General features: G+C 39.5%; 3 protein-coding genes across 5 annotated transcripts; all 3 read left to right on the top strand.

Moving 5' to 3' along the window:
- The first annotated feature begins 4,641 nt into the window (after window positions 1–4,641).
- LOC126803321 (ras-related protein RABE1c-like) lies at window positions 4,642–7,486 on the top strand. Of its 2 annotated transcripts, none has more exons than XM_050531106.1 (9): window positions 4,642–4,798; window positions 4,886–5,013; window positions 5,639–5,711; window positions 5,907–6,007; window positions 6,319–6,384; window positions 6,487–6,584; window positions 6,739–6,801; window positions 6,884–6,979; window positions 7,149–7,486. In XM_050531106.1, exons 2-9 carry the CDS (start codon window positions 4,944–4,946, stop codon window positions 7,221–7,223), a joined length of 642 nt encoding a protein of 213 aa, XP_050387063.1. In that variant the 5' UTR covers window positions 4,642–4,798; window positions 4,886–4,943; the 3' UTR covers window positions 7,224–7,486. The 2 variants fall into 2 exon arrangements, with proteins under 2 accessions (XP_050387063.1, XP_050387064.1); XM_050531107.1 differs by having other exon boundaries at window positions 4,643–4,798; window positions 4,918–5,013.
- Window positions 7,487–7,653: 167 nt separating this feature from the next.
- On the top strand, window positions 7,654–13,600 carry LOC126803319 (uncharacterized). Of its 2 annotated transcripts, XM_050531102.1 has the most exons (10): window positions 7,654–8,009; window positions 8,096–8,181; window positions 8,402–9,918; window positions 10,034–10,260; window positions 10,359–10,691; window positions 11,322–11,568; window positions 11,655–11,783; window positions 11,875–12,090; window positions 12,394–12,517; window positions 13,131–13,600. In XM_050531102.1, the coding sequence occupies exons 2-10, from the start codon at window positions 8,130–8,132 to the stop codon at window positions 13,358–13,360; spliced, it is 3,075 nt and encodes a 1,024-aa protein (XP_050387059.1). In that variant the 5' UTR covers window positions 7,654–8,009; window positions 8,096–8,129; the 3' UTR covers window positions 13,361–13,600. The 2 variants fall into 2 exon arrangements, with proteins under 2 accessions (XP_050387059.1, XP_050387060.1); XM_050531103.1 differs by lacking the exons at window positions 12,394–12,517; window positions 13,131–13,600 and having other exon boundaries at window positions 11,883–12,046.
- A 6,556-nt stretch (window positions 13,601–20,156) lies between these two features.
- On the top strand, window positions 20,157–25,674 carry LOC126803320 (uncharacterized). The gene is made up of 9 exons (XM_050531105.1): window positions 20,157–20,238; window positions 20,486–22,136; window positions 22,311–22,537; window positions 22,618–22,950; window positions 23,456–23,702; window positions 23,797–23,925; window positions 24,025–24,240; window positions 24,443–24,566; window positions 25,167–25,674. Exons 2-9 carry the CDS (start codon window positions 20,586–20,588, stop codon window positions 25,394–25,396), a joined length of 3,057 nt encoding a protein of 1,018 aa, XP_050387062.1. The 5' UTR covers window positions 20,157–20,238; window positions 20,486–20,585; the 3' UTR covers window positions 25,397–25,674.
- Window positions 25,675–26,978: the final 1,304 nt, after the last annotated feature.

Consider the following 26,978-nt stretch of genomic DNA (forward strand, 5'->3'; position numbering starts at 1 on the left):
CAGTTTGCCAAAAACAACATACAGAGCATGGTTACTAGTGTTAAACGAGACTTTATATATTAGGGATCATTCTCCAGCCTTTTATCTGATTGAAAGTCATTGTTTGAATCTCAGAACACTCTGCAGATAGACTCCAGTGTGCAATCCAGTCTATTTAACTCGCATATAGTCAGTACAAATTAGACGTGTATGTACAAACTAAAGACGACATTTCTAGCTATTAATTAAACAAGAAAATGGATTGATGAGATGTTCGGCCTTCACAAAGACAAAAAACGCAAACGTTTTATTGATAGAGATTACTTAACACAAAGAGACACCGAAAACAGAGTTTCTGAAATACTGCCAAAGATCGTAGTTGCCCTACCGTTGTTGCCTTGTGGGACACCAAATACAATTCATTCACTAAACTTCAATCATGTCTTCCTTCTCCTTGTTGTCATCACCATCTTTGTTGGTAGTAGCAGCAGCACCACGACTGTGAAAATCAAACTCCATCGGATAGAAGCTCGAAATGGAAGAGGCCGATGATAGAGATCGGAGAGAAGAAGAGAGAAGTATTGGAAAGGTGACAAACAAACTTGAGCATGTGTTGACGTTTTGTAGGTGCTGGGAAAGTGGACAAAGGATCTTCCCAGGATATACCCCAACTATAACTTATTCTGGGTCTTTTTTGCTCACCATTTTCTCACTTTACAATTCTTTTCTATTTTGTTGGGCACCCAATTGTCATTCACAGATTGTGGATCTGGTATGTTGGCTTGGGCTATTGCAGTGTTGATGTAGGACAAGGAGGAGTAAGTTAAATTAAAAAAAAAAGTAGAGATAAGAAAATGACGATCAATTAAGAAAATATTTGAAGATATATAATTCGCGCATTCTAAGAAAACTAGCTGCTAAAATATTTAAGAAGATGATTTTTTAGACTTTTCAGATTGCTTGTACGAAATTGTAGATTTTAATTTGTGAATCAGATAGATTTTAGCCAGAATGTCCATTTGAGACGCATAATACATTTTTGAAATGAGAACGACAAGATCTACAAAACTCACTTTAGTGAACCCCGTTAGATTTAAGCCAATTAATGATGTTTTACAGTTCCGATTCGCGATTTACTATTTTAGGCTATTTATATTTTTCTTTTAGAACTGTTTTATTTAGGTTTATTTGTTTCCTTTTTAATTTTGATTCTTTATGTTTCAATGTTAGATTATGACATTAATTTTGTTTAGATTATTGATGCATCATCTTTCTTTGTATTTGAACATATTTTCATATTATAAAACTTTGAGTTCTCAATTTTCCTAATAGATTCCAGAACTTCTCGTGGATTCGAGAAACCTTAGTTTTATAGATTCAAGAATGCCGCTAGTGGATTTTAACTGATTAGTTTCGCTGCATTAAGTGTGTAGAGTGAGAACACTTTTCAGGCGTAACCACTATTGGACTCGAGTTTTGGATCTTAGCAGTTGGTCGTGGCATCTTTGGTTTTTTACTCGTTGGAGAAGCTCATTCTTGAAAGTGGCTCCTACAAGCTGGCTCCAGAGACTTGTCCAACAATAACCAAACATGTCATGGTTGCTGTTTTTTTTAATAAGGTTATTTGTAATACCCCGAACTTTCAAGTTCAAATTGTATGAATTCTTGCAAATTATTAAACTTGGAAAATTGAATAAAGTTTAAACGATGTCAAACGAACCGAAACCGTCTTCGGAAATTTAAATTGGAAAAACGTTACATTTTGTGACTTGAGAGTTGACTTCTATTTTCGTCGCTCGTTTCTGAAAACTTTCTTCTTAGAAGTTGTAGAGCTTGTCGATACGAATTCGTGGACATGTCATGCACCTTAATCGGACGTCGTATGTGAAAGTATTGTCGACAGAAGTTAGTTTCCGATTTTGGAAAATGAATAAAAGGAGGTTTTGGGAAACCCTAGATTTCCAAAACAGGAAACCCTCTCTCTCTCGACCCCGAACATTCTCTCTCAAATCGCCTCCGGCGATATCTTGTCTCCGGCCACCGTGGCCCTCACCGCTAGTCACAAAGACACCGCACGGTCCGCAACACCAACCCATATACTCGACACGCCACCTCACGTCGCCGTGAAGCTCGATCGGCGATCCTAAGATCCTGCAGATTCCACCGCCGTCCAAACTTCTTCTCCGACAACGCTAGAGCACGGGGCCAATTCATCTTCGCCAATCTTCACCATCGGTGCCATCTGCAAGCAATTTGGAGCTCAAATCGTGCCGTCACTTCATCCTTCGCGAATTCGACCGCCGTCGACATCTCAAGCTTCTCTGGCGACTTCCTGGCGGTTCTAGGGTCCAATATAGGTACGAAAATGTCTTAAATAGTGTGATGTACATGTTTAGGGTTTGGTAATTTGAAGAGTTTTGGATAAGGAGGAGGGAGAGCTCGTGCCACCGCATAGGGCGGCGCGTGAGAGCGATTGGAGTGGTGTAGAGGCGGCATTAGGCCGTGGAAGGGAGGAAGAGAGGAGAGGAATGGGTTTTGGGTGGTCGTGGGCAAACCACGCACGCGATTGGAGGTGGCGCGTGAGCGCCACGCGCGGCTGCCGGAGGGTGGCGTGTGAACCCCACACGCCGCAACGTGCGGCGGTGCGTGAACAGTAAATCTAAATAGTAATTTGTACAAATTAATTTCTGCATATTAGATTGTGGAAGTAATTCTGAGCAGTAATTGTAAAAGAACAGTAAATCTAAACAATAATTTTGTAAAAAGTAATTTTTGCATAGTAAATTATGGAAGTAATTTATGAGCAGTAATTATAAAAGTAATTTCCGAGCAGTAATTGTAAAAGTAATTTATGAATAGTATATCGGTGATTAGTATTTACATGAACAGTATTTACTTGAAACAGTAATATGTGAACAATATTTGCATGAATAGTAATTACGTAAAAATCGTAATTTTCTTAACAGTAAACAGTGGTACTGATTCAGCATCTGAGGTTTTACATAACGTTTCTAACAAATTTATTATATAACTAGGTGACCGACAAAAGGTGAAGGATTTGCTTTTAGTATTGTGGAAATTACGCTAAGGAAAATAAGGTGAGTAAATCTCACTATGACGAGTTTACCCTTGGCGGTGACTCACATTTATGTCTTATATTAAAAGATCAAACCAGGACATGTATATGATATAGTGGGTTGTGTATGTGTATAAATGGTAAATACGATACATATATATGAGTTGCTATATTATATACTGTCACGTTCTTATTTTCAAATGAGTTTTACTGTGGCAATTATATTTATTTTATTTGAGCAAGAGTCGCTTAGTTGTGAATAACATGTGTAGATTGTTATTGTACGTGGTTTTAACTTTGAGTATTGTTAAAACGTCTTTTTCTGTCTTCGGACGTGTTGGCAGTATCGGAACCAAGCCTTGGCCGGGTGACAGTTACGATTTAGTTAGAGCTCTAGTTAGTCTGCCGGTGTACTGTATGAGGGGTAACATATGGGTTACCTGGGTCTCATGAATACCCATATTTTTGTGATATTGGATAGCAGTTGGGTTGCCCAGTATCTTCCGGCGTACTGCATGAGGAGTAACATATGGGTACCTGAGTCTCATGAGTACCCGTATTATAAATGTAATTTGGGTAAACATATGAGTTGCCCAATGTCTCATTTGTACACATATTTTCAGATATTATTGGACATTCAGATGAGACATCCTGTGTCTTATGAGTGCATTTATATTTATATGTCATATGTATTTTCTTTTGTATACGAAGTGTGTTATACTGTTGGTTTACTCATACGAGCTGTAAAGCTTACCGGGTTTGTGTTTACAATCCCGGTGCACCTATTCGATGATGTATGAGATAGTTCTACAGGCGCTGATTAGCAGAATTAGAGGGCTCACTGAAGATTGTCGAAGTTTAATTATTCGATTTGTGGTGAGGATTGAGCGGATTTTACATTTCCATTTGTTATAATATTTGAATTATAAACTGTTTTTGTAATAATCAAATCGATTGAGTCGTACTTTGAACTCAGTTCGATACGCTGTAATTATAAGACGATTTCAACTATTTGAGATTGTTTTTTTGAGTTTTTTATGACTTCGATTTCGAGTTCTATCACTTGAAATTTCAGGATCGTGATATTACTGGTTTTTTTGGATTGCATAGTTTTATGGTCTTTGATTTATAAATTCCTTATTGTCAGGGCCTAAGTTTTCTAAGTCGGAGACCAACGCTGAATTGTCTAATCTCTCCGCCCAGCTCCTCCAATATCGACCAAGGCCGAAGTATGAACTATGAACAACCAACCTGTAATCAGAGAAACCCGTTCGACAACGTGACCAGAAGCACCGTCGGATGGTTATAGGGAAACCGAAAAAACAGTAGAAGTCTTGTGGAGCGTTAGTACTGGAGATTACTGAATAGTAATATTTCAATTTTGCAAAGAGACGAAGAAAAAAAGAAGAAGGTTGAATATCATAAGGCCTAAGCTCTCCATGTAAAAAGTAAAAACCGTTTAGAATATTTGATATCATTTTCCATCACATGAGTTGTATACTTGTATTTCAATTTGAGATTCTTTTTCTTATATTTCAAAAATTCATTATGTCTTGTTTATATAGTAGTAGAGAAGTTATCCAGTGCAACAGGGTGTACGGGCGCATTGGTTTCACGTACAGTAAGAAGTCTCCCACGTATTAAGCAGAGGCAGAAACCCAAAGAGGTCACGAACCCGAAGTCTCCCACATTCATTGGATCGATTCTGATGTCGCCGATCACTTGCTAAAGCTTTCACCGCAGGTAACTCTCCCTCTCTGCGATCCCCATGCATTTTCTCCAAAACTAATTGAATCACATACGCTTTCTTCTGTTGTTGTTCTTCATTAGTGGTTGCAGGGATTGAGGGTCGGATTTTGCAGTTTTGGGTTTGGTGATATAGTAAATCATGGCTGCACCTCCAAGGGCTCGCGCCGATTACGATTATCTGATCAAGCTCCTCCTCATTGGCGACAGTGGTTAGTAAAGCTTCTATCTTTTGAATGGTTCTTGAGAATCCAATATGGGAATGAGAAATGAACGCTGATCATCTTGAGATCCAGTTTGTTTTTTGTTTTATTTGGAATTGTTGGTGTCAATGTGATGTTCTATGTCAGTTTCCCAATGGGATAGTTGGTTTGAGCTAGAATGTTTGGTGTAGGGTAATATTTGGTTATGGTCCAGTTTGAAGATATGGGTGAGTGCATTGGTGAAAGATCACAATTTGGTTTTGATGAAGACTACGAATGAGAGAAAGATATATCTACTTTTGCAAATGAAATGAAATGTGATGCGTGATTTTTGACTTCCCCTGTACCATGAGATATGCCATTTTCAAACAAATTAGAGACTAATTGGCCAGGGTATATTATACTTTGAGGTCTCAGTGTTTCTGTTTCAGGAACAGGATATGTGTAGAATAAAAAGGAATTAGGTTATTGTAGCTATTTGAAATTTGTTAACTGCAGAATGTTTCTTTTTAGTGCGATCGTTAAGTATCAGGAATTTAAGCACTTCCAATTATTTGTTGTTTCCTGGGAGATATGCTTATTCTCATGTATGAGCTTTTGGTTCTGAATTACTAACAATACTTCCTAAATTCAGGTGTTGGAAAGAGTTGCCTGCTTTTACGATTCTCTGATGGCTCCTTCACAACCAGTTTCATTACCACTATTGGGTTTGTATTCCTAGAAACCATGGGCATTTGTGTTCAGAAACTCGATAGCATGTGCCATGTTGACCATCAAATTAAGTCAATTGGATCATGATCTAGGCTTATAGACATAGGGAAGTCAATTAAAGTGTGTTTTCTCTTAACTAAAGCTTTATGGAGATCCTTAACATCTCTTAGATAATGATCTTTCCTTGTCAGAATTGACTTCAAGATAAGAACCATTGAGCTTGATGGCAAACGGATTAAGTTGCAGATCTGGGATACGGCTGGTCAGGAACGGTTCAGGACAATCACAACAGGTGCATGTTTAAGACTTTGTTGATTATTGATGGAACTTGCCTATCAAGTACTGTCATGCTCAAAATGGGTGTAATCTGAAGTTTACAAAAAAAAAAGAAGAAGAGAAAATAAACCGTTATAGCCTAGAAAAATAAATAAAGATAGAGCAATACTGATTCAGATGATGTGGATAGTGTAAAACTATGTAAATCCCTCGACTCCAACTTGATCATGTATAGGTGAGGTATATGATGTACTTGTCTGGTCGTTGTAATAGCTTACCAGGTCAGTTGTTACAGGACTTTTCTCATGTATGCGTTATCCTCTGCAGCTTACTATCGAGGAGCCATGGGTATTTTGTTGGTGTACGATGTAACTGATGAGTCATCATTCAACAGTAATTCATTTTAATAGCCTGTCCCTTCCATAATCTGTTCTGAAAATTTACCAGTTATAATGGATTGACATGTAGCTCTAATAGCCATCTCTTCATATGCAGACATTAGGAACTGGATTCGTAACATTGAACAACATGCTTCTGACAATGTCAACAAGGTACTGGTGGGAAACAAGGCTGATATGGATGAAAGCAAAAGGGTGTGTAACCTTCTTCTTCTTACATGAATGTGGATGATTTGGTCAATTCTCTGATTTTACATGCTATCTTGCTCACCTTATCTGCATTTCTGCCTGTGTTCGTTGTATATGCGCACCTGCGGTGGCTTTATCAATGAAATTTTCCATGGTTTAGGCTGTACCTGCAGCTAAAGGTCAAGCTCTTGCTGATGAGTATGGCATCAAGTTCTTTGAAACCGTAAGTAGCAATCTATGCCTTAGATTTTGTGTCTATACTAGTACTTGAGGTTGCTCCTGTTGAATGTGTTTTATTTCCGCAGAGTGCAAAAACAAACTTGAACGTGGAGGAGGTTTTCTTTTCAATGGCCAGGGATATCAAGCAGAGACTTGCTGAATCTGATTCCAAGGGCACTGAGGTGTGTCTTTATTTCCTATTAATAAGAAACAATATTGAACTTTTGTTTCCTCCACTGTACCTTTTGGCCCAAATCAGTAGTTTCATGCCTTCCGAACTGGGAAATCTTTCTTTCCACAAGTGTTCTCTCAAATGTTATTGATGGAATACTCTTTTTTTGATGGTCTCAGCCGCAACCACTCAAGATGAATGAACACGGCAGTGGAGGAGGTCAGGCAGCCCAAAATTCATCATGCTGTGGTTAGTAGAATGAATTAAGCAAAGGCTCTTTTGATTGCACTGAGCTGGGTTTGAGGTGAAATCAACTAGATGGTGGGCATCTTTGTAAGAACTTACCAGGGATTAGTTTTAAATTTGTTTTCCTTCTCTTTGTGAATTTTATGATAAGACAATTTTTACGCTTTTTGTGGTCATTGCTTCTGTAGTGATGCTTACCTTGTTGTAGATAGATAATCAGGCTTGCTTCTATATCAAGAAAACGCTTTAATTAGGTGTTTTCTTTGCCTAATGTAATTGTCTGCAATACAACCCATTTTACTGCTCTTATTGTCATCCACATCCTTGAATTTAGGTAGAGATAGTCTCTCTAGCTAGCTAGCCTCCTCTCTACCAAAATATAAAGACCGCAATTGAGCATATTCCTCATGGAGGAGATCAACCAAAGTAGGGTGAACAATGAGAAATTAAGGCCACAGTAAACTCCGTTTGGCTAACCGATGTGCTAACTGCTAAATTTTCTATATATATTTGAATAAATAAGGCTGTAACTCTCAAGTTATCCTCGTCTATTGTGATCGGAGTATACTCATCTCCTAAACCACAGCGTCCAAACAGCTCACCTCCACCGCGTACGCTGCCGCATGTTTCCGCCAGACCCAAAACTCCAGCACCCCATCGAGTTAAAACCCGGAATTTGGAGCTGATTGGAAACACGTCTGTTTCAAAACTCACTATTTGAAGCTCAGGGGTTGCTGCCTTGTTGGCTAACATCTTTGTAAAGATGAAAAAGAAGAAGTCTGGTATGGTGAAAGGTATGAGATCTTGTTGAAGGGTAATATTGAAAACATGTAACAGAGAATACTTTGTGGATAATAATTTTCGTTTTTTTCTTTTTCAGTCCGCGCTGAAAAAAAGGATGGGATAGTCGTTCAATGTGTACACTGTTTACGGCGAGAAATGAGGACGAAGAAAATTCAGTTTCAGGTACTTGTAGTTCTTATCTTTATCTACCAGTTGTGTGTATTTATCAATGTTTTAGGCTATGACTGCTCAAAGTTTCTTATTTTAGTTCATCGATCGATCAATAACATATTGCATTACACGAATCGGGTTTGATCTTGGGGAGGTGATACTTTTGGTCTTGTTGGGTTAAATATTGAATCTTTATTGGTTTGGTTGGTTGATATAATGTTGTTTAGAGCAGGGTCTAGTGTGGCAAAGTTTTACATTAGGAGATCACTGTCGACTAGGAATGTGGTTCATTTGCAAACTCGATACTTGCACACCACAATGTGCAAGTATGCAAAGGTTGAAGCTGCCCCGGCTCCTCGGGCGGTGCTGCCGCTGTCCAAGCTAACTGATAGTTTTTTGGATGGGAGCAATAGTGTTTATTTAGAGACGCTTCAGAGGGCCTGGGAGGCTGATCCCAGTAGTGTTGATGAGTCATGGGACAATTTCTTTAGGAACTTTGTGGGGCAGACCTCTAGCTTGCCTGGAGTTTCGGGGCAGACGATTCAAGAGAGTATGCGGTTGATGTTGCTTGTGAGGGCTTATCAGGTTACTGGTCACATGAAAGCTAAGTTGGACCCTTTGGGATTGCAGGAGAGGAAAGTCCCAGAAGAGTTGGACATTGGTTTATATGGGTTTACTGAGGCTGATCTTGATAGGGAGTTCTTTTTAGGGGTTTGGAGGATATCTGGATTTTTGGCTGAGAATCGTCCCGTGCAGACCCTCAGGTCTATATTGACTAGGCTGGAGCAGGCATACTGTGGGAGCATTGGTTATGAGTATATGCACATTGCCGATCGTAGCAGATGTAACTGGTTGAGAGAAAAGATTGAGACTCCAACAATGATGCAATACAATAGGCAGCGCCGTGTAGTTTTCCTTGACAGGCTTATTTGGAGTACACAGTTTGAGAACTTCTTGCAGTCCAAGTGGAAAACAGCCAAGAGGTTTGGGCTTGAAGGTTGCGAAACTCTCATTCCTGGCATGAAGGAGATGTTTGACAGGGCAGCAGATCTTGGGGTTGAGAGCATAGTCATTGGAATGCCTCATAGAGGAAGACTGAATGTGTTGGGTAATGTTGTCCGGAAACCTTTCCGCCAGATATTTAGTGAATTCAGTGGTGGTACAAAGCCAGTGGAGGAAGCTGGGTTATACACAGGGACTGGTGATGTCAAGTATCACTTGGGAACTTCTTATGATCGACCCACTAGAGGTGGGAAAAGACTTCATCTATCTTTGGTTGCTAATCCAAGTCACTTGGAAGCTGTGGATCCAGTTGTAGTGGGAAAAACAAGAGCAAAACAATTTTATTCAAATGATTTGGACAGGAACAAGAATATGGCAGTTTTGCTTCATGGAGATGGTAGCTTTGCAGGACAGGGAGTGGTCTACGAGACTCTGCATCTTAGTGCTCTTCCTAATTACACCACTGGTGGGACTATACACATTGTGGTGAATAACCAAGTTGCCTTTACAACTGATCCAATGTCTGGCAGATCTTCAGAGTACTGCACTGATGTTGCTAAAGCCTTGAATGCTCCTATTTTCCATGTAAATGCTGATGACATAGAGGCAGTTGTTCATGTCTGTGAGCTTGCAGCTGAGTGGCGCCAGACATTCCATTCTGATGTTGTAGTTGATTTAGTCTGTTATCGTCGATTTGGGCATAATGAATTAGATGAGCCATCATTTACGCAGCCTAAAATGTACCAGGTTATCTCATAGTTCCCTTTCACTCTATTGCTTCCTGATATTACTGTAGTGCTGCTCATGAAATGGGTAAAGTGGAGTCCTGACATTATTATTTCACTGAATTGGTTGGTTACAGGTTATTAAGAATCATCCGGACCCTCTAACTGTTTATAAGAACAAACTTTTGGAATCTGGACAAGTGAACCAAGAAGATATTGGGAGGATACAAAGTAAGGTCAATACGATTCTGAATGAAGAGTTCTTAGCTAGCAAAGATTATGTTCCTCAAAGAAGGGATTGGCTTGCATCTCATTGGTCTGGATTCAAGTCACCTGAACAACTTTCTCGTATCCGGAATACTGGGTATAGCACCTTTTCTTCTATCAGTTTCACATAACCTTTGCAGATTTTGCTTTTCTTAGTTATTTCCATTTCAAGGAACTTCTGATGCTCTTACTCAGGGTAAAACCAGAGATTTTGAAGGATGTTGGCAAAGCAATCACATTTCTACCAGAAAATTTTAAACCCCATAGAGCAGTTAAGAAGGTATATGCAGAACGTGCAGAAATGATTGAGACTGGTGAAGGCATTGATTGGGCAGTTGCAGAAGCACTTGCTTTTGCTACACTGCTTGTCGAAGGTAACCATGTTCGACTGAGTGGTCAGGATGTCGAGAGAGGTACGTTTAGTCATCGGCATGCTGTACTTCATGACCAGGAAACAGGGGAGAAATATTTCCCACTGGACCATATAATGGCAAACCAAAATGAGGAGTTGTTTACAGTTAGCAACAGGTAATGAGTGAGTTTTGCCTTTTCTTTTCTGTATCATCTTCCATAGGTATCACTGTAGTGTTAACTCTGTGCTTAGGTTTTTGTAAGGTTTATCACTGGTACAATGAGTTGTGTTTTAACTGAACAACCTAGAATTCATTGTGAGATAGGTTTACATTCCTTTAATAGTATTTTTGACAAAGAAAATGGTGAAGGTTTTGCCAGGACAGCTCATCTGAATGTATAATCTGGTGCATAACATGCTGTTCTAATGGCGCCCAACCCCCTTCCTCCCTTTCCTCAGCTTGATTATTACATGTTGTTGCTTTGCCTGATGTATTTACATGTGCTCAGGATGCTAATCAGAAGTTGCACATATGTAAACCATATATTCCTTGTTCCTATCCTAGAATGCGGTTTGAAAGGGAGAAACCTTTGGCCCATTAAAGTTCAAAATACATGATTTTGGCATCACTAAAGATAAAGGAGGAGAATCTGGATTGCTAGATCCAAATAAAACTGGACCAAGTTTTGTCCCATTCGAGGACCTGATAACATTGCAGAACGTCATTAGTGACTTTAGTGTTTGTTAGAAATGGTGGTTGTATATGAATTTGTCTCTACATTAGCTAATTGTGACTGTATATGCAGCTCACTTTCGGAGTTTGGTGTTCTTGGATTTGAATTGGGTTACTCAATGGAGAGTCCAAATGCATTAGTACTTTGGGAAGCTCAATTTGGTGATTTTGCCAATGGAGCTCAAGTTATATTTGATCAGTTTTTGAGTAGTGGGGAGTCAAAATGGCTTCGTCAAAGTGGGCTTGTTCTACTGCTTCCACACAGTTATGCTGGTCAGGGACCTGAACATTCAAGTGCCCGATTAGAACGATTTCTGCAGGTAATTGAAAATTTCCTCTCTCATATATGACAGTAGTCTCTAGTATGGATTCTCATATAATACAAATTTTTTGAATGCCATGACAGATGAGTGATGACAATCCTAACCTCATACCTGAGATGGATGATACACATGGGAAGCAAATTCAGGAATGTAATTGGCAGGTTGTGAATGTGACAACTCCTGCAAATTATTTCCACGTCCTGCGTCGTCAGGTAGTAAAATCCGTATGATTATGAGCATCATTCAACATTGCGAGAAGTTTGTGCATGTTCTTATTTGTATTTGTTTGTCACATTACATAAGATTCACAGGGAGTTCCGCAAGCCTCTTGTTGTGATGTCTCCTAAAAACTTGCTCCGACACAAAGACTGCAAATCAAATTTATCCGAGTTTGATGATGTGGAAGGCCACCCAGGTTTTGATAAGCAGGGGACCAAATTTAAGCGCCTTATAAAGGACCCAAATGATCACTCTGATCTGGAGGAGGGTATTAGACGGCTTGTTCTTTGCTCCGGAAAGGTATTGTACTGTGTACCATATTTTCATTGGTATGCATCATGTTGCTTCCGTTGTATATTGACTTCTAAATGAATTACTTTTTTGTTTAGTAGAGAAATCAATAAGCTTTATCTGCAAAAACAAGAAAAATCAGTATGCTTTTGTTAAGCGACCCTGGAAAATGAGTAAAATGGAACCTGACAGAAATAGATCATACATTGTGCTGACTGCTGACTGCTAGAATTATATTGCTATCTTAACCAAGGAAGAAAAAGTTTATTATATCTGGGGGTGTTCTGTCTTCTCATCTTCTGTGCAATGCAGATTTACTATGAACTTGATGAAGAGCGAAGACAGACTAATGCGAAGGATGTTGCAATCTGTAGAGTGGAACAACTTTGCCCCTTGCCGTATAACCTCATTCAGCGAGAGCTGAAGCAATATCCTAGTAAGTACTTTGAATATGCATGGTGAAATCCAGGGGTTTGTTTTTCGTCTTTATCAGGACACGGCCATTTCCCTTTTTTTTTAAAAATCCATTTTCCTTGTTGATTTGGGATGTTTGAAATTTTGAATTTCTTTATTGCATTACATAGCTCATTAACTAGCTATGTGGTATGTAGTGTTGTGGTATAAATTTCTGATAATCCACCTGCAACATTTGCAAGGTGTAGTAGTATGAATGTTTTTCAAATTGATACTGTGGAAACCTTGGTTTATTGAGAATTTTCCTAAATTTTATACCCCGTTTCTCGAATCTTGGACATCTATAAGTTGTTTAAATTACCAATAATTGCGACCTCACATCTGCATTGGAAGAAAAATTTGTGTCTCAGAGAATCAATGGAATTGGTAAGTATGGGGGTTCAGGAAGGTGACGAGACTAGTAATCCATCCACTCAAGCGAAGCATATAGATATTCTTTACCAGAATTTTGTTTTCCAAAATAAGTTTGTGTGAGCTAAAGCACAAGTCTATGCTTGAGTTGGACAAAAAATATTAGTGCTTTGAAATTGATAATGTGACCAGTGAGTTTAATACATGGTTGTTGATTCCTTCAGATGCTGAGATAGTTTGGTGCCAGGAAGAGCCGATGAACATGGGTGCGTACAGCTACATTGCACCTCGACTATCCACTGCCATGAAGTTAGTGAACAGAGGAACTGCTGATGATATCAAATATGTTGGTCGGCCTCCATCTGCTGCCACAGCAACTGGTTTCTATAATGTCCATCTCAAGGAACAGTCTGAGCTAGTGCAGAAAGCGCTGCAGCCTGAGCCAATTGATTAAACTGATTCAAGCCTGTCCATATCTATTGGAAACCAAACATTGACATGCTTGCATAGATTGTTATAGAGTACTGATCATGTCCCGAAGGCATGTGAAAGGTTTTGATCTTTCTTTTTTCTTCCAGAATAATGTCAAGCTTCTCCATGATAAGGAAAAAAAAATACAAGGTTTGCTTGGCCACTCCGGAGTCCGGAAGCATTTTTAGGTTTAAATTATTGGCTTATTGCAGTTGCATTCTACTTGGACTTGAGATCAGTCGATACATATTTGCTCTTTCTTGTAGAAGAAGTTATCTCTATTGGATTAAGAGGCGTTATAACTGCAATGTGATAGAACAATCGTGTGATATAAGAAAACTGTAGGTAGGAACATATGCCAAGTACTGATGATCTGTTTAAATCTAAAGATTATGTTCCATAGTGCAAAGACAAAACATGAACGTAGAGGAGGAGGTCTAGCTTCTTTTCAATATGAAGCATAGATTCCAGAATTGGATTCCAGGGGCATTTTCAAAGTCAGTAGTTCTATGCCATCCAAAGTGGAAAGCACCCTTATATTTCCACAACTGTTCACTCAAATATTGATGGACATTCCCCCTTTTCTCTGTCATGATTTCAGCCTCAAAAACTCGATGATCGAATGAACACGACAGTGGTGGCTGTGGTCTCAAGCTAGTTCGCTGAACACAAGTCATTTTTCTGTGCTGCTTGTTGTTTTATGTAGACAGGCAATCAGGCTTGCTTCTTTGTCAAGAATTAGCTTAGGTGCTTCCATTGCTTAATCTAAATGACATCATAGAATTATAGCACGTCTATGTTCAAGTTCAACGGTTCAACCCACGATAATGATATAGCTCAATATTTGTTGATTATTGCTTCTCCATGTTCTTAGTAGTAATCAGATCATGCTGACATGACAATGAATGGTTCAGTGTTTTGACTTGTTTAATTTGTAATTTTAATTCCACGCCGGCCATCAACCCCATTATATTACTGAGATCTAAACCTCTGACATTTACGATGTGAATTTTCCGAACACTTGTTTACTGGATATTGTGGGATATGTTGTAAGTCTTTCGGCACAATTTTATTGATCGATTCTTGATAAATTTTCTTCAAACCACACACATGTAACTGTAGCCTAGAGGTCTTAAAGTGAAATATCAGGGTTTGAAGGCGCCGTCGTTGGACGCGTGTAGGCAGCCTTGTACCGCCGTGTATCGTAGCATCATGCTACAAGGAACATCATTGTATGGAACTGCAGGGGCGCCTCCAAAACTGAAACACAACGAGCTCTTCTCACCCTTATTCAAGCCAGAAGGCCAAGTTTGGTTTTTCTTGCAGAAACCCTAGCTTCAAAGGAGGTCATTCGATCTCTTTGTTCCTATATCGGCTTCAAAGACTTTCTCGTCATACTGGCAGAGGAGAATTCTCAAGGGTTAGCACTGCTGTGGAATAGCGACACCCATGTTCATCCTCGCTCAATTTCTGCGCATCATATTGATGTCAAGATTGGTATTCCGGGGAACATGAGATTTGGCGATTCATAGGTATTTATAGCTATGCTAACAGGCAGGACCGAATCAGTTAATGGAATCTAATCCGAGCACTGGCTAAAGAAGAGTGTTCTCTTCCCTGGTTGATGGCAGGGGACTTCAACGAAATCTTATCCAATGCTGACAAATCTGGGGGAAATCGTCGTGCTCATGCACCTATGAATGACTTTCTCTTTGTTATGACTGAAGTGGGACTCTCTGATATGGGATTTGCAGGGAGTAGTTTTACCTGGAGTAATAAGTTCACCAAAGAAAGACTAGATCGTAGCTTTCAGTCTGTGTCTTGGCAAACACGTTTACCTTTTAGTAGAGTGATCACTCTAGATCCTTTTGAGTCGGATCATTGCCCTCTCTATATCGAGGTGAGTCCGGAGAAAAGAGTTGGCACTCATAAGCAAAGATTGTTCCGTTTTGAGGAGACGTGGCATGAAAGCCCTAACTGTGGGGAAATAATTAAGCATGAATGGAGTAAACTGCATGATGGCAATGGTATGCTTCAATTGGCTCGTAAAATTTGATGTACAAGTGCAAAGCTTTCAGAGTGGAATGAAATAGTTTTCAAAAGACCTAGTGAGGAGATGAAGGAAATTCAGCGAAAACTTAATGACATCATGAAACTGCCATACTCCTCTGAACAATATGAAATTCAAAGGGAATTGCACGTCAAGCTTAGTCAATTATTGATTCAGGACGAGAAGTATTGGAGGCAACGTTCTAGGGTCTTATGGTTCAAAGATGGGGATCGTAACTTCGCCTTCTTCCACACGAAAGCTAGCAATCGTCGCAGCCGAATTACTATCAAAGTCCTCTTGAATGAGCAGGGGGAATGGTGCTCACAACCAACAAAAGTTAAAGAGCTAGTGTTTAGGTATTTCAGCTCGGTTTTCTCGTCTGAGAATTGTAACTTTGCTGCCATTGAACAAGTTGTCGCTGCCACTCCTTGTAGAGTTACGCAAGATATGAACGATGATCTAATGCAGCCATATACTGATGATGAGATTAGATGTGCTTTGTTTCAAATGCACCCTTCTAAGAGTCCAGGGCCGAATGGCATGTCACGTTTCTTTTTTCAGAAGTATTGGGAAACCATAAAGCTAGATGTATGGATTTTCTTCAATATGGAGATACATGGGAGGAAGCTAATCAAACCTTTCTATGTCTTATTCCAAAAATAAAAGATCCCAAACATGCTTCACACTTTCACCCAATTGTCTTGTGTAATGTCATTTGCAGGATTAGCTCTGTGATTGCTAACAGACTTAAGGGTTGTTTGTCCCAGGTTATCTCCCCCTTGCAGAGCGCTTATGTCCCTGGAAGATTAATTTCTGATAACACTTTGGTAGCCACAAAGGTTGCGCATTTCATTGACAAGCTTAAATCGATAACTACGGGTTTCTTTTCGTTAAAGCTCAATATAAGCAAGGCATATAATAGACTTGAATGGCCGTATATTTATGCAATTTTTCAGAAGCTGGGATTTACAGATGCTTGGATTCAAATGGTTATGCGTTGTATTACCACATTATCATATTCCGTATTAATTCAGGGTGCTCCAACTGAACCTATTGTGCCTGTTAAACAGCGACAAGCGTGGCATGTGGACCAACTGTACCGATATTGTCCCAACTTAGTCATTTCACAGGTGTTGGGTTTTAATCACAAAAGGCCTCGGTAAAATTGGTTATTATCCACCCACTTATAAGCTTTATTTTTTTTGTCACTTCTTAGATGTGGGATCTCTTCTCTCCAACACGCTCCCTCACGTGCAACCTAATTTTTAGGTCTGCACATGACAGATTAACATCCCACATACTGGGACGAAATAAACCAATGTCCAGTAACTAACGACACTTGGTGACCATCCAATCGGAAACTCTCTGATGACATGATAATGACACCCATCTTGGGCCCATGACAAAGTGACACCCAACTCGGGCCCACGACAGATTGGAGACGCGACTGGAGAGAGACCCGCTCTGATACCATATTAAACAGCGACAAACGTGGCCCGTTGACCAACTGTACCGATATTGTCCAAACTTAGCCACCTCACAGGTGTTGGGTTTTAATCACAAAAGGCCTCGGTACAATTGGTTATTATCCACCCACTTATAAGCTTTATTTTCTTTGTCACTTCTTAGATGTGAGATCTCTTTTCTCCAACAGTGCCATGTCGTGGTATTAGACAGGGAGATCCGCTCTCTCCATATATCTTTATCCTTTGTGCTGAAGGCCTTTCTGCTCTCATTAGTCAAGCAGTTCAGGATGGGACAATTAAAGGGTTGAAAATGAGTCTGCAAGCACCTACTCTACATCATCTTTTCTTTGCAGATGACAGCTTCATTTTTGGTGTGGCTAATAGTTATGAATGTGAGCGGTATAAGAGAATGTTAGATGTTTATGAACAAGCTTCTGGACAAAAGGTGAACTTTGCTATGAGCAATGTGGTATTCAGTATGAATGTGGCTTTGGATGTTCAAGAATCTCTTGCTTCTATCCTTTCCGTGGAGCGCAAGGAAGAACATGATCGCGACTTGGGTCTCCCACTTCGTGTAGGAAAATCCAAAACAGCACTCTTTGAGTATATAAAAGAGAAATTGTCTAAGAGCTATTAGGATGGAAAGCAAAGATTTTGCGTCGTGCCGGCAAAGAAATTCTAACCAAGGTCGTGGCACAAACTATGCCTCTATATGCCATGAATTGCTACCTTCTTCCTCAAACCTTTTGTGATGATATTCATCAATTGTGTGCGTCCTTCTTTTGGGGTGACACAGAAGAAAAAAGAATATTCATTGGCGTAGCTGGGAGAGGTTTTGTCTAACCAAAGATGAAGGAGGTATGGGTTTAAAAAATTTATATGCCTACAATTTGGACATGTTAGCAAAGCAGGGTTGGCGTATAATCAATCATCCTGATTCTCTTGTTGCTCAAATTTTCAAGGCGCGTTATTTCCCATATTCTTCTTTGTGGGATGCTCAATTAGGGGATAGCTCCTCTTACTCTTGGAGAAGTATTTTGGCTGCTAGGGAGGTGTTACGGGCAAGTGTCTAGTGGAAGGTTGGGAATGGTGTGCAGATTGATCTTTGGAAAGACAAATGGATTCTTATAGTCTCAGGGTATCAGATACAGAGGCCGACGGATAGTAGTGTTCATAAAGTTACTGACCTCATTGATCCATGCTTGAGGCAGTGGAATATTGAGCTAGTGCAAGCCAATTTTGAAGCTCAAGTGGCTTCAAAGATCTTATGCATTCCTCTGAGTCGTAAAGCTACTAATGATAGACTTGTGTGGGCTCTTGAAAAGCGTGATTTCTATTATATGAAATCGGCATATTGGATTGCTCGGCAACAGATCTGTTGGCAAATGTGCTCACTTCTACATCTCAGGGTGAACCCTACAAAACTTCTTTGGAAGAAAGTGTGGCATGCTAGAGTTCCTGGCAAAGTGAAGATATGTGTTTGGAGAGCTATTCAAAATTTGCTGGCTTCTAGAGAAAAACTGATGTGTACGGGATATCGAGGTGAGATCCATTGTCTCATTTGCATCATCATACTGAAAGTACTCATCTGCTGTGTACTTGTCTGTATGCTCAACAAGTTCTCAGCCTTGCTGGTTTTCATCTTCAACACCACGATGGTATGTTGTTCAAAGAGTGGTTACTTTCGGCTGCCCAACATCTGAAGAATGAGTCTTTTGCCAAGTTGTTAGTTTTATATAGAGCTTGTGGAGGCATAGAAATAATGTGTTAATGGCAAAATAATCCCAAAATGCGCAGGATACTATGCTTGGGGCTGTGACTTGGTGTGACGAGTACCAAAAAGCTAACAAGGCTCCTCGTGTTCCTTCTACGTCTATACTGAAAAGATGGCAGGCACCTACAGAAGGATATAACTTCAAACTGAATGTAGATGCTGCCTTCCTCCCAGGTCAGACAAGAGGAGGTATTGGTGGTGTGATCCATAATGCAAGAGGCAAGTGTGTTGCTGCATTTGCCAAACCAATTGATTTCACTGCCTCTGCCAAGCAATGTGAGTTATTAGCTATTCGTGCTGGCATGGATCTGCTTCAGTCTTTGAATATGCAGCAAGTTCTCATAGAGAGTGACTGTCTCGAAGCAATTGCAGAAGCCAAAGCTACAACTCATGACCTGCTTGACAATGGAGGTATTATAAGTGACATTCTAGAAACATGGAAGCTTTTACCATCAGTGCAACTTAGTCACTGCCCCAGAAACTGTAATTCTGTTGCTCATATGTTTCGATTATGTGTATGCCACTACGTGACTTGATCATGCACCTAGTTCTATATTGGATGTGCTTGAATATGACTGTAGTCACCTTTCTTAATCATCAATAGAAGTTTCCCCCTCTTCAAAAAAGAAAAATTACTGTAGCCTTGAAAAGTCCAAGTTCGGCAAACTTGATCGGAGAGAAAAGAGAAGTAGATACTGTAGATTGGGAAAAGGCAAATTAACTAGAAGAAGAAAGGAACAAGACATGAATAAATTCTGAAGTCTGGACCCGCCCGCTTAATCCAACTTTAGTGGGAGGATCATAACAAGAAATTTCTTTTATTACCGTAATTAAAACTAAGATCTTGAGGAAGATATTACAGAAAATCTTGTATGCACGACGTGTATGATAAATGACTGTAATTTTAAGTATTGAAATAATTTATACTTACGGTCTATTGTGTATGTATGTAATTTCCTCTAATATGACTGTTTACGTTGTATGTGAAGATACACGCCGTGCACCGAAGATATTATGTAAATATTAGAGTTTCGCAGTCTTGAAATTAGCAGTTCACCGAGTAAATTAAGAAATAATGAATATAAATTAATTTTTACTACATCAAATGGTTCCGCACAACTTTTGTTTATCTTAAATACGTCACAAAAAAGAAATATCTTATTCTAGTGATTGGATTTATATGCAATACGATCATAAAGATCATTGTATCGTTCTTCTCACTAATTGACCATGAGAACACCGGTTAATATATATCTTCGGGCATAGATTTACTTCTTCAATGAGCCAATACTCCCCATAGGCCAGAGTATCCACTTTGCATCAAATATGGGTCACAATAAATTGTTTTTCACCCTAAACGGAAATGAATCGTAAATAAAATTATTACCGAGACATTTCTAACCCGAACCCCCTCAACACTACCCCATGGACAGTAAAACTGTATTTAAATAAATATATATAAAGAAATAAAAAAGCGAAATTGGTTTCACACAAAGTCACCGACCCACCACCTCGGCCTCATATACCGATTTAGGGTTTGCCGCGTCCTCTTCTTCACTCTCAACTTTCAGGTACTACTGCTATTCCTCATCTCCGTCGATTCAACATCTCTCATTTCCAGCTCTTCCTTTATTCCTGGAACTGTTTCAGTTCTCCGATTTCAAATCGATTGATTTCGAAATTAGTTTATGTAGTTGTGATTATTGCATCGTATTGAAATTGAAGTATGTGGTCTCATTTTTATTATGATTCGGTGTTTACTTCAAGTTCATAAGCTAAGAGTCTGTGTTGCTGTGTGTGTTTGGATCGTTTGAGCAGGTTTTTGATAGATTATGATTCCGTTTTGACAATCAGGAGGTGGAGTTTTGTTTATTTTGTTTGGTTGAAATTTCGGTAGATTTGGTTTGGTTTGGTAGCTATGAGGTGGTTTAGAGCAGGGGCTGGTGTGGCAAAGCTTGCCGTGAGGCGATCGTTGTCGAGTGGTGGATCTTATACTGTGTCGAGGCGTGTTTTGCCGGCGCAGAATCGGTACTTGCACTCCACGATATGCAAGTCCAAGGCTGAAGCTGCGCCGGTTCCTCGGCCGGTGCCACTTTCTAGGCTCACTGATAGTTTTTTGGATGGAACCAGCAGTGTGTATTTGGAAGGGCTTCAGAGGGCCTGGGAGGCTGACCCTAATAGCGTTGATGAGTCGTGGGATAATTTCTTTAGGAATTTCGTGGGGCAGGCATCTACATCGCCTGGGATTTCAGGGCAGACGATACAGGAGAGTATGCGTCTGTTGTTGCTTGTGAGGGCGTACCAGGTTAATGGTCATATGAAGGCTAAACTGGATCCTTTGGGCTTGGAGGTGAGAGAAATTCCAGATGATTTGGACCCTGCGCTATATGGGTTCAGTGAGGCTGATCTGGATAGGGAGTTCTTTTTAGGGGTTTGGAAGATGGCTGGGTTTCTTTCTGAGAATCGTCCAGTGCAGACCCTTAGGTCCATATTGACTCGGCTTGAGCAGGCCTATTGTGGGAGCATTGGGTATGAGTATATGCATATTGCTGATCGAAAGAAATGTAATTGGTTGAGAGATAAGATTGAGACCCCAACTACAATGCAATACAACAGGCAGCGTCGTGAGGTTATTCTTGACAGGCTTATTTGGAGTACACAATTTGAGAACTTCTTGGCCACTAAGTGGACGACAGCAAAGAGGTTTGGGCTTGAAGGTTGTGAAACTCTCATTCCTGGTATGAAGGAGATGTTTGATAGGGCAGCAGATCTTGGGGTTGAGAGCATAGTTATTGGAATGCCTCATAGAGGAAGACTGAATGTGCTGGGTAATGTGGTCCGAAAGCCTTTGCGGCAAATATTCAGTGAATTCAGTGGTGGCACAAAGCCTGTAGATGAAGTTGGGCTCTACACAGGGACTGGTGATGTCAAGTATCATTTGGGAACTTCTTATGATCGTCCCACTAGAGGAGGAAAAAGAATTCATCTGTCTTTGGTTGCAAATCCAAGTCACTTGGAAGCCGTGGATCCAGTTGTGGTTGGAAAAACTAGAGCAAAGCAATATTATTCAAATGATGTGGACAGAACCAAGAATATGGGGGTTTTAATTCATGGGGATGGTAGCTTTGCAGGACAAGGTGTGGTCTACGAGACTCTGCATCTTAGTGCTCTTCCTAATTACACCACTGGTGGTACTATACACATTGTGGTGAACAACCAAGTTGCCTTCACAACTGATCCAATGTCTGGCAGATCTTCAGAGTACTGCACTGATGTTGCTAAAGCCTTGAATGCCCCTATTTTGCACGTAAATGCTGATGACATGGAGGCAGTTGTTCATGTCTGTGAGCTTGCAGCCGAGTGGCGCCAGACTTTCCATTCTGATGTTGTGGTTGATTTAGTTTGTTATCGTCGATTTGGGCATAATGAGATTGATGAGCCATCATTTACGCAGCCCAAAATGTACAAGGTATGCCCTTCCTTTTGGTTGAAACCTTATATGAACTTTTTTTTTTCAATTTTATCATAATTATAAATTGAGCCATCATCTCTGTATTCATCCTGGTTTTACTATTGGAGTACTGTTGTGCAGCATTTGATGTGGGTAAAGCATACTTCTGACCTTTTTTCGCTTTGGTTACAGGTTATCAGGAATCATCCAAACCCTCTAACCATTTACAAGAACAAACTACTAGAATCTGGACAAGTGAACCAAGAAGATATTGAGAGGATACAGAGCAAGGTTAATACGATTCTGAACGAAGAGTTCTTAGCTAGCAAAGATTATGTTCCTCAAAGAAGAGACTGGCTTTCATCTCATTGGTCTGGATTCAAGTCACCTGAACAGCTTTCACGTATCCGAAATACTGGGTATAACCCTTCTCTATCAGAATCACCTATACTTTGATTTTCCTATCTATTTTATGTTGATGAGTTCCCTTCACTTTCAGTGTAAAACCAGAGATTTTGAAGAATGTTGGCAAAGCAATCACAGCCCTACCAGAAAATTTTAATCCTCATAGAGCAGTAAAGAAGGTATATGGAGAACGTGCGAAAATGATTGAGACTGGTGAAGGCATTGACTGGGCTGTGGGAGAAGCACTTGCCTTTGCTACACTGTTAGTAGAAGGTAACCATGTTCGACTGAGTGGTCAGGATGTTGAGAGGGGTACGTTTAGTCATCGTCATTCTGTTCTTCACGACCAAGAAACAGGGGAACAATATTGCCCTCTGGATCATGTTATTGCGAACCAAGATCCGGAGATGTTTACAGTTAGCAACAGGTAATGTGTGAATACTTTCTTTGGTGTTCTCTTTAAATATCAAAGTAATGTTGTTATACGATTTTATTGCCGAGAATGAGTATTGCTATCTGGATCATATCTGTTTTGAAAATTTTACTGCAATGATCCGTTATGATATGCCCTTTATAGTTGAAAAAAATGATGATTCTGGTCCAGAAAAGCGTCATTAAATCTCTATTCCAGTGCACAACATTCTGTTATATTATTGCTTTTTAGTTTAATTTGTACTAATGTGAACCATATATCCCTTGTTATCTAGATATATGCCACTTGAATTTTCTGGGATAATACTTGGGTGTAAATCAATTTGGGTTCTAGATGTAAGACATTTTAGATGGCTAAGACAAATTAAAGTGGGCCCAATTGTTGTCCCATTTTGGTAGCCTGATAAAATTGATGCATATGACTACTAAATATTGATAAATAGAATTGGTGTGTGTGCTTAGCATGTCTCTGCGTTAGCTGATTGTGATTTTATATGCAGCTCACTTTCGGAGTTTGGTGTTCTTGGATTTGAATTGGGTTACTCGATGGAGAATCCTAACGCGTTGGTGATTTGGGAAGCTCAATTCGGTGATTTTGCGAATGGGGCTCAAGTTATATTTGATCAGTTTTTGAGTAGCGGGGAGTCGAAGTGGCTTCGCCAAACTGGGCTTGTTGTGCTGCTTCCACATGGTTATGATGGTCAAGGACCGGAACATTCTAGTGCTAGAATGGAGCGATTTCTGCAGGTTTTCCATATTTCCTCCATCTTTTCCCTTTGGACAATATTGTTTGGCATTTGTTTGATCTTGATGTAATCAAGTTCACATCAATGGCATGCAGATGAGTGATGACAATCCTTATGTCATACCTGAGATGGATTCTACACTTCGGAAGCAAATTCAAGAATGCAATTGGCAGGTCGTGAATGTGACCACTCCTGCTAATTATTTCCATGTCCTGCGTCGTCAGGTGAGTGAAACTAGATCGGATTTGTTCATTGTTCAGCATTAGGTTTCTGCACGCATTTTCTCACCTGCTTTTTTTCTTTCTTTTTTTCGTTCCATGTAGATAAACAGGGACTTCCGAAAGCCTCTAGTTGTGATGGCTCCTAAAAACTTGCTTCGGCACAAGGACTGCAAATCAAATTTATCAGAGTTTGATGACGTTAAAGGCCACCCAGGTTTTGACAAGCAGGGAACCAGATTTAAGCGTCTCATTAAAGACCAAAATCTCCACTCTGATCTGGAGGAGGGTATTAGAAGGCTTGTTCTTTGCTCTGGGAAGGTAATATGTCTTTTCATATCTCCCTGCATAAAGTAATCAATAGGCATTCTTTTCGGCAACATAAAGAGAAGGGGTCACTAAGCTCTTTATAAGAGACATATGAACTGTGCTAACTAACAGAAATATACATTTCATGTATCCATGGAATAAGAACTTTATTATATATTGTGGGCTGGCATTCTAATTTTTCTCTGTTATTCAGATTTACTACGAGCTTGATGAAGAGCGAAGAAAGGCCAGCGCAACGGATGTTGCAATATGTAGAGTGGAACAGCTGTGCCCCTTCCCATATGATCTCATCCAGCGGGAGCTGAAGCGATATCCTAGTAAGTACTTATATCTGCAATATGACAGCAAGACAACTACAACTTATCTTTGCTCTTTTTATAGAAATGAGCCATTTGTTTTATTGATTTATTACATGAACTTAAATAATTAGTACCATTCAAGTAGATAAGCCTTTTGTTTGCAAGGTGGTTGTACTACAAGGCATGCCATGTCTGTTTCTAAAGTAGCTTCTGCATTGTTTCTCAAATCTTGTAGATACATCTTAAGATGTATTTAGAAGCCTTTTGTTTGCAAGGTGGTTGTACTACAAGGCATGCCATGTCTGTTTCTAAAGTAGCTTCTGCTTTGTTTCTCAAATCTTGTAGTGCTTTTAGTCCAGCCTCATGTCTTCATTGGTTAAAACAATTGTTGGTGCATTAATTCAGTGGTTTGGATAGTATGAGGATTTAGAAAAGGCGTTACACTAGTCAGTTATCTACACCAAAAGCGGACTAAATTTTTTTTCCACCAAGAAGTTTGTATTTCCAAATAATTCCGTGTTTGAAAGAAAAGTACAAGATGCGGTTTGATTAGGCGAGTATTGTGTTCAAAAATCTGATATCATGATGTTAACGAATATTGTTGTCTGATTGTTTCAGATGCTGAGATAGTTTGGTGCCAGGAAGAGCCAATGAACATGGGTGCCTACAGTTACATTGCACCTCGGCTGTGCACTGCCATGAAGTCGTTGAGCAGAGGAACCATTGATGACATCAAATATATTGGCCGCGCTCCATCTGCTGCCACCGCCACTGGTTTCTATCAAGTTCACCTCAAGGAACAAGCAGACATTGTGCATAAAGCAGTGCAGCAGGAGCCAATCGATTAAATTGATTGAAGCTGTGCCTTAACCATAAAAAATTATACAATGACATACTTGGCCTGGGCAGATAATATAAGAATGTCCTGAATCTGTTTATTCAAAACAATTGTTTTTGCTATATTTTCAGCATTAAGCCGCCATGGTATTTCATCCAAGTTATTAGTTCTAGTTTTGATCTGAATGAGAATAATGGGAAGCTGTTTTGTAATGGCACAAGCTTTGCTTAAAACTGTGAATGATTATGTTTACTTTTTATTATTGACATGACATGTACACTTCGTAAATTTCAAAGACTGATGTTAATTTTCTCGTATCAGGAATGATTGAGAATCTAGGGCTGGGCGTTTGGACCCGAGGGACCGAGAAACCGACCCGATTAGCCCGATTAAGGAGCATCAGTTTTGAACTTTTGATGCATGTGGGATTTATATGCCGGTCATCATTTGCTGATTGCCATTTTCTCTTTTGCTAATGCCGACAAGATTTGTGTATGTGCTCATAGTGCTACAAGAATGTTGGTTTTCTATTTAGGATGTTCTTATTCTGAAAATTGTTCTGCATCTTGTAATCGTGCTTGTTATGATTTTGTACTTTGAGTCAACCATTATGTGTAATTACCGAGCATATGGTTGAGGGCCATGAGTGTTAACCATTTTGTCATTTCAATGTCCTATTTTCTCTATATAATCGTGATGTACTTGATTTATTCTAAAATATAGTGAAATACAAGATGTAGTCCTCAAATCCTCAATATTCCCTGTGTTTCTTTTATATTTCTGAACTTTATTTCCATAAATCCATGAATGTTATCAATAACAAGGCATCACACGAGTCAAACAACTGAATAAGGATCGATCTAGGCTAGGTAATTTTTCATCAGAAATACTGTATCGATCGATAAGACAACTGGCCACTACTAGTGGAGTTGGCATAAATATTTGGTATCAAATTAAAATTGAGTGCCGCACTACGTACACTACCATGTCACATAGTGATCGATTTCAACTTGAAACATTTATTTCTTTTTTGGGTAGAAGGCTAGGACTCCACAAGAATCGTATGTATAGGGCAAGAATAACCTTTTAAGGTTTTGTACGACAAATATTATTGTACTTCCAGATGTTTTCCGAAAATCTCAGTTGCCAGGTTCGTAAACTGTGAGCAATTGATCAAAAGTTCAAAACCAAAGTTTGCTTCGGAATTAGATTATTTAGTTTCTCAATTAGGAATTAAGCAATACTTCAAAGTAAGCTAATCAAATTTTTCTTAGGATCTAATATGCTGCATGACATGGATTAGCTAGATTTTATAATCATAATAATTGAAACGCACTTGATAACATAACTGTACGTGTGCAATGAGACATTGGTTCATTTAGTATATACAATATTGGTGGTTCCTAATTAATGACGATTGGTTTGGTACCCTACATACCGAAACAGTAATCGAAAATTTCTAACGTGAGTATGAGAGGGATGGCATTTTTCAGTAACTAATTAACATAATCACCATTAAAAATTAAGAAAATTAACAAAAATTGCAGCCTTCTCGATCTAGTGATCTACTTTAATCTAGAGCCACTAATTCC

Source organism: Argentina anserina, chromosome 7, assembly GCF_933775445.1.
Source record: "Argentina anserina chromosome 7, drPotAnse1.1, whole genome shotgun sequence".
NCBI lineage: Eukaryota > Viridiplantae > Streptophyta > Magnoliopsida > Rosales > Rosaceae > Argentina > Argentina anserina.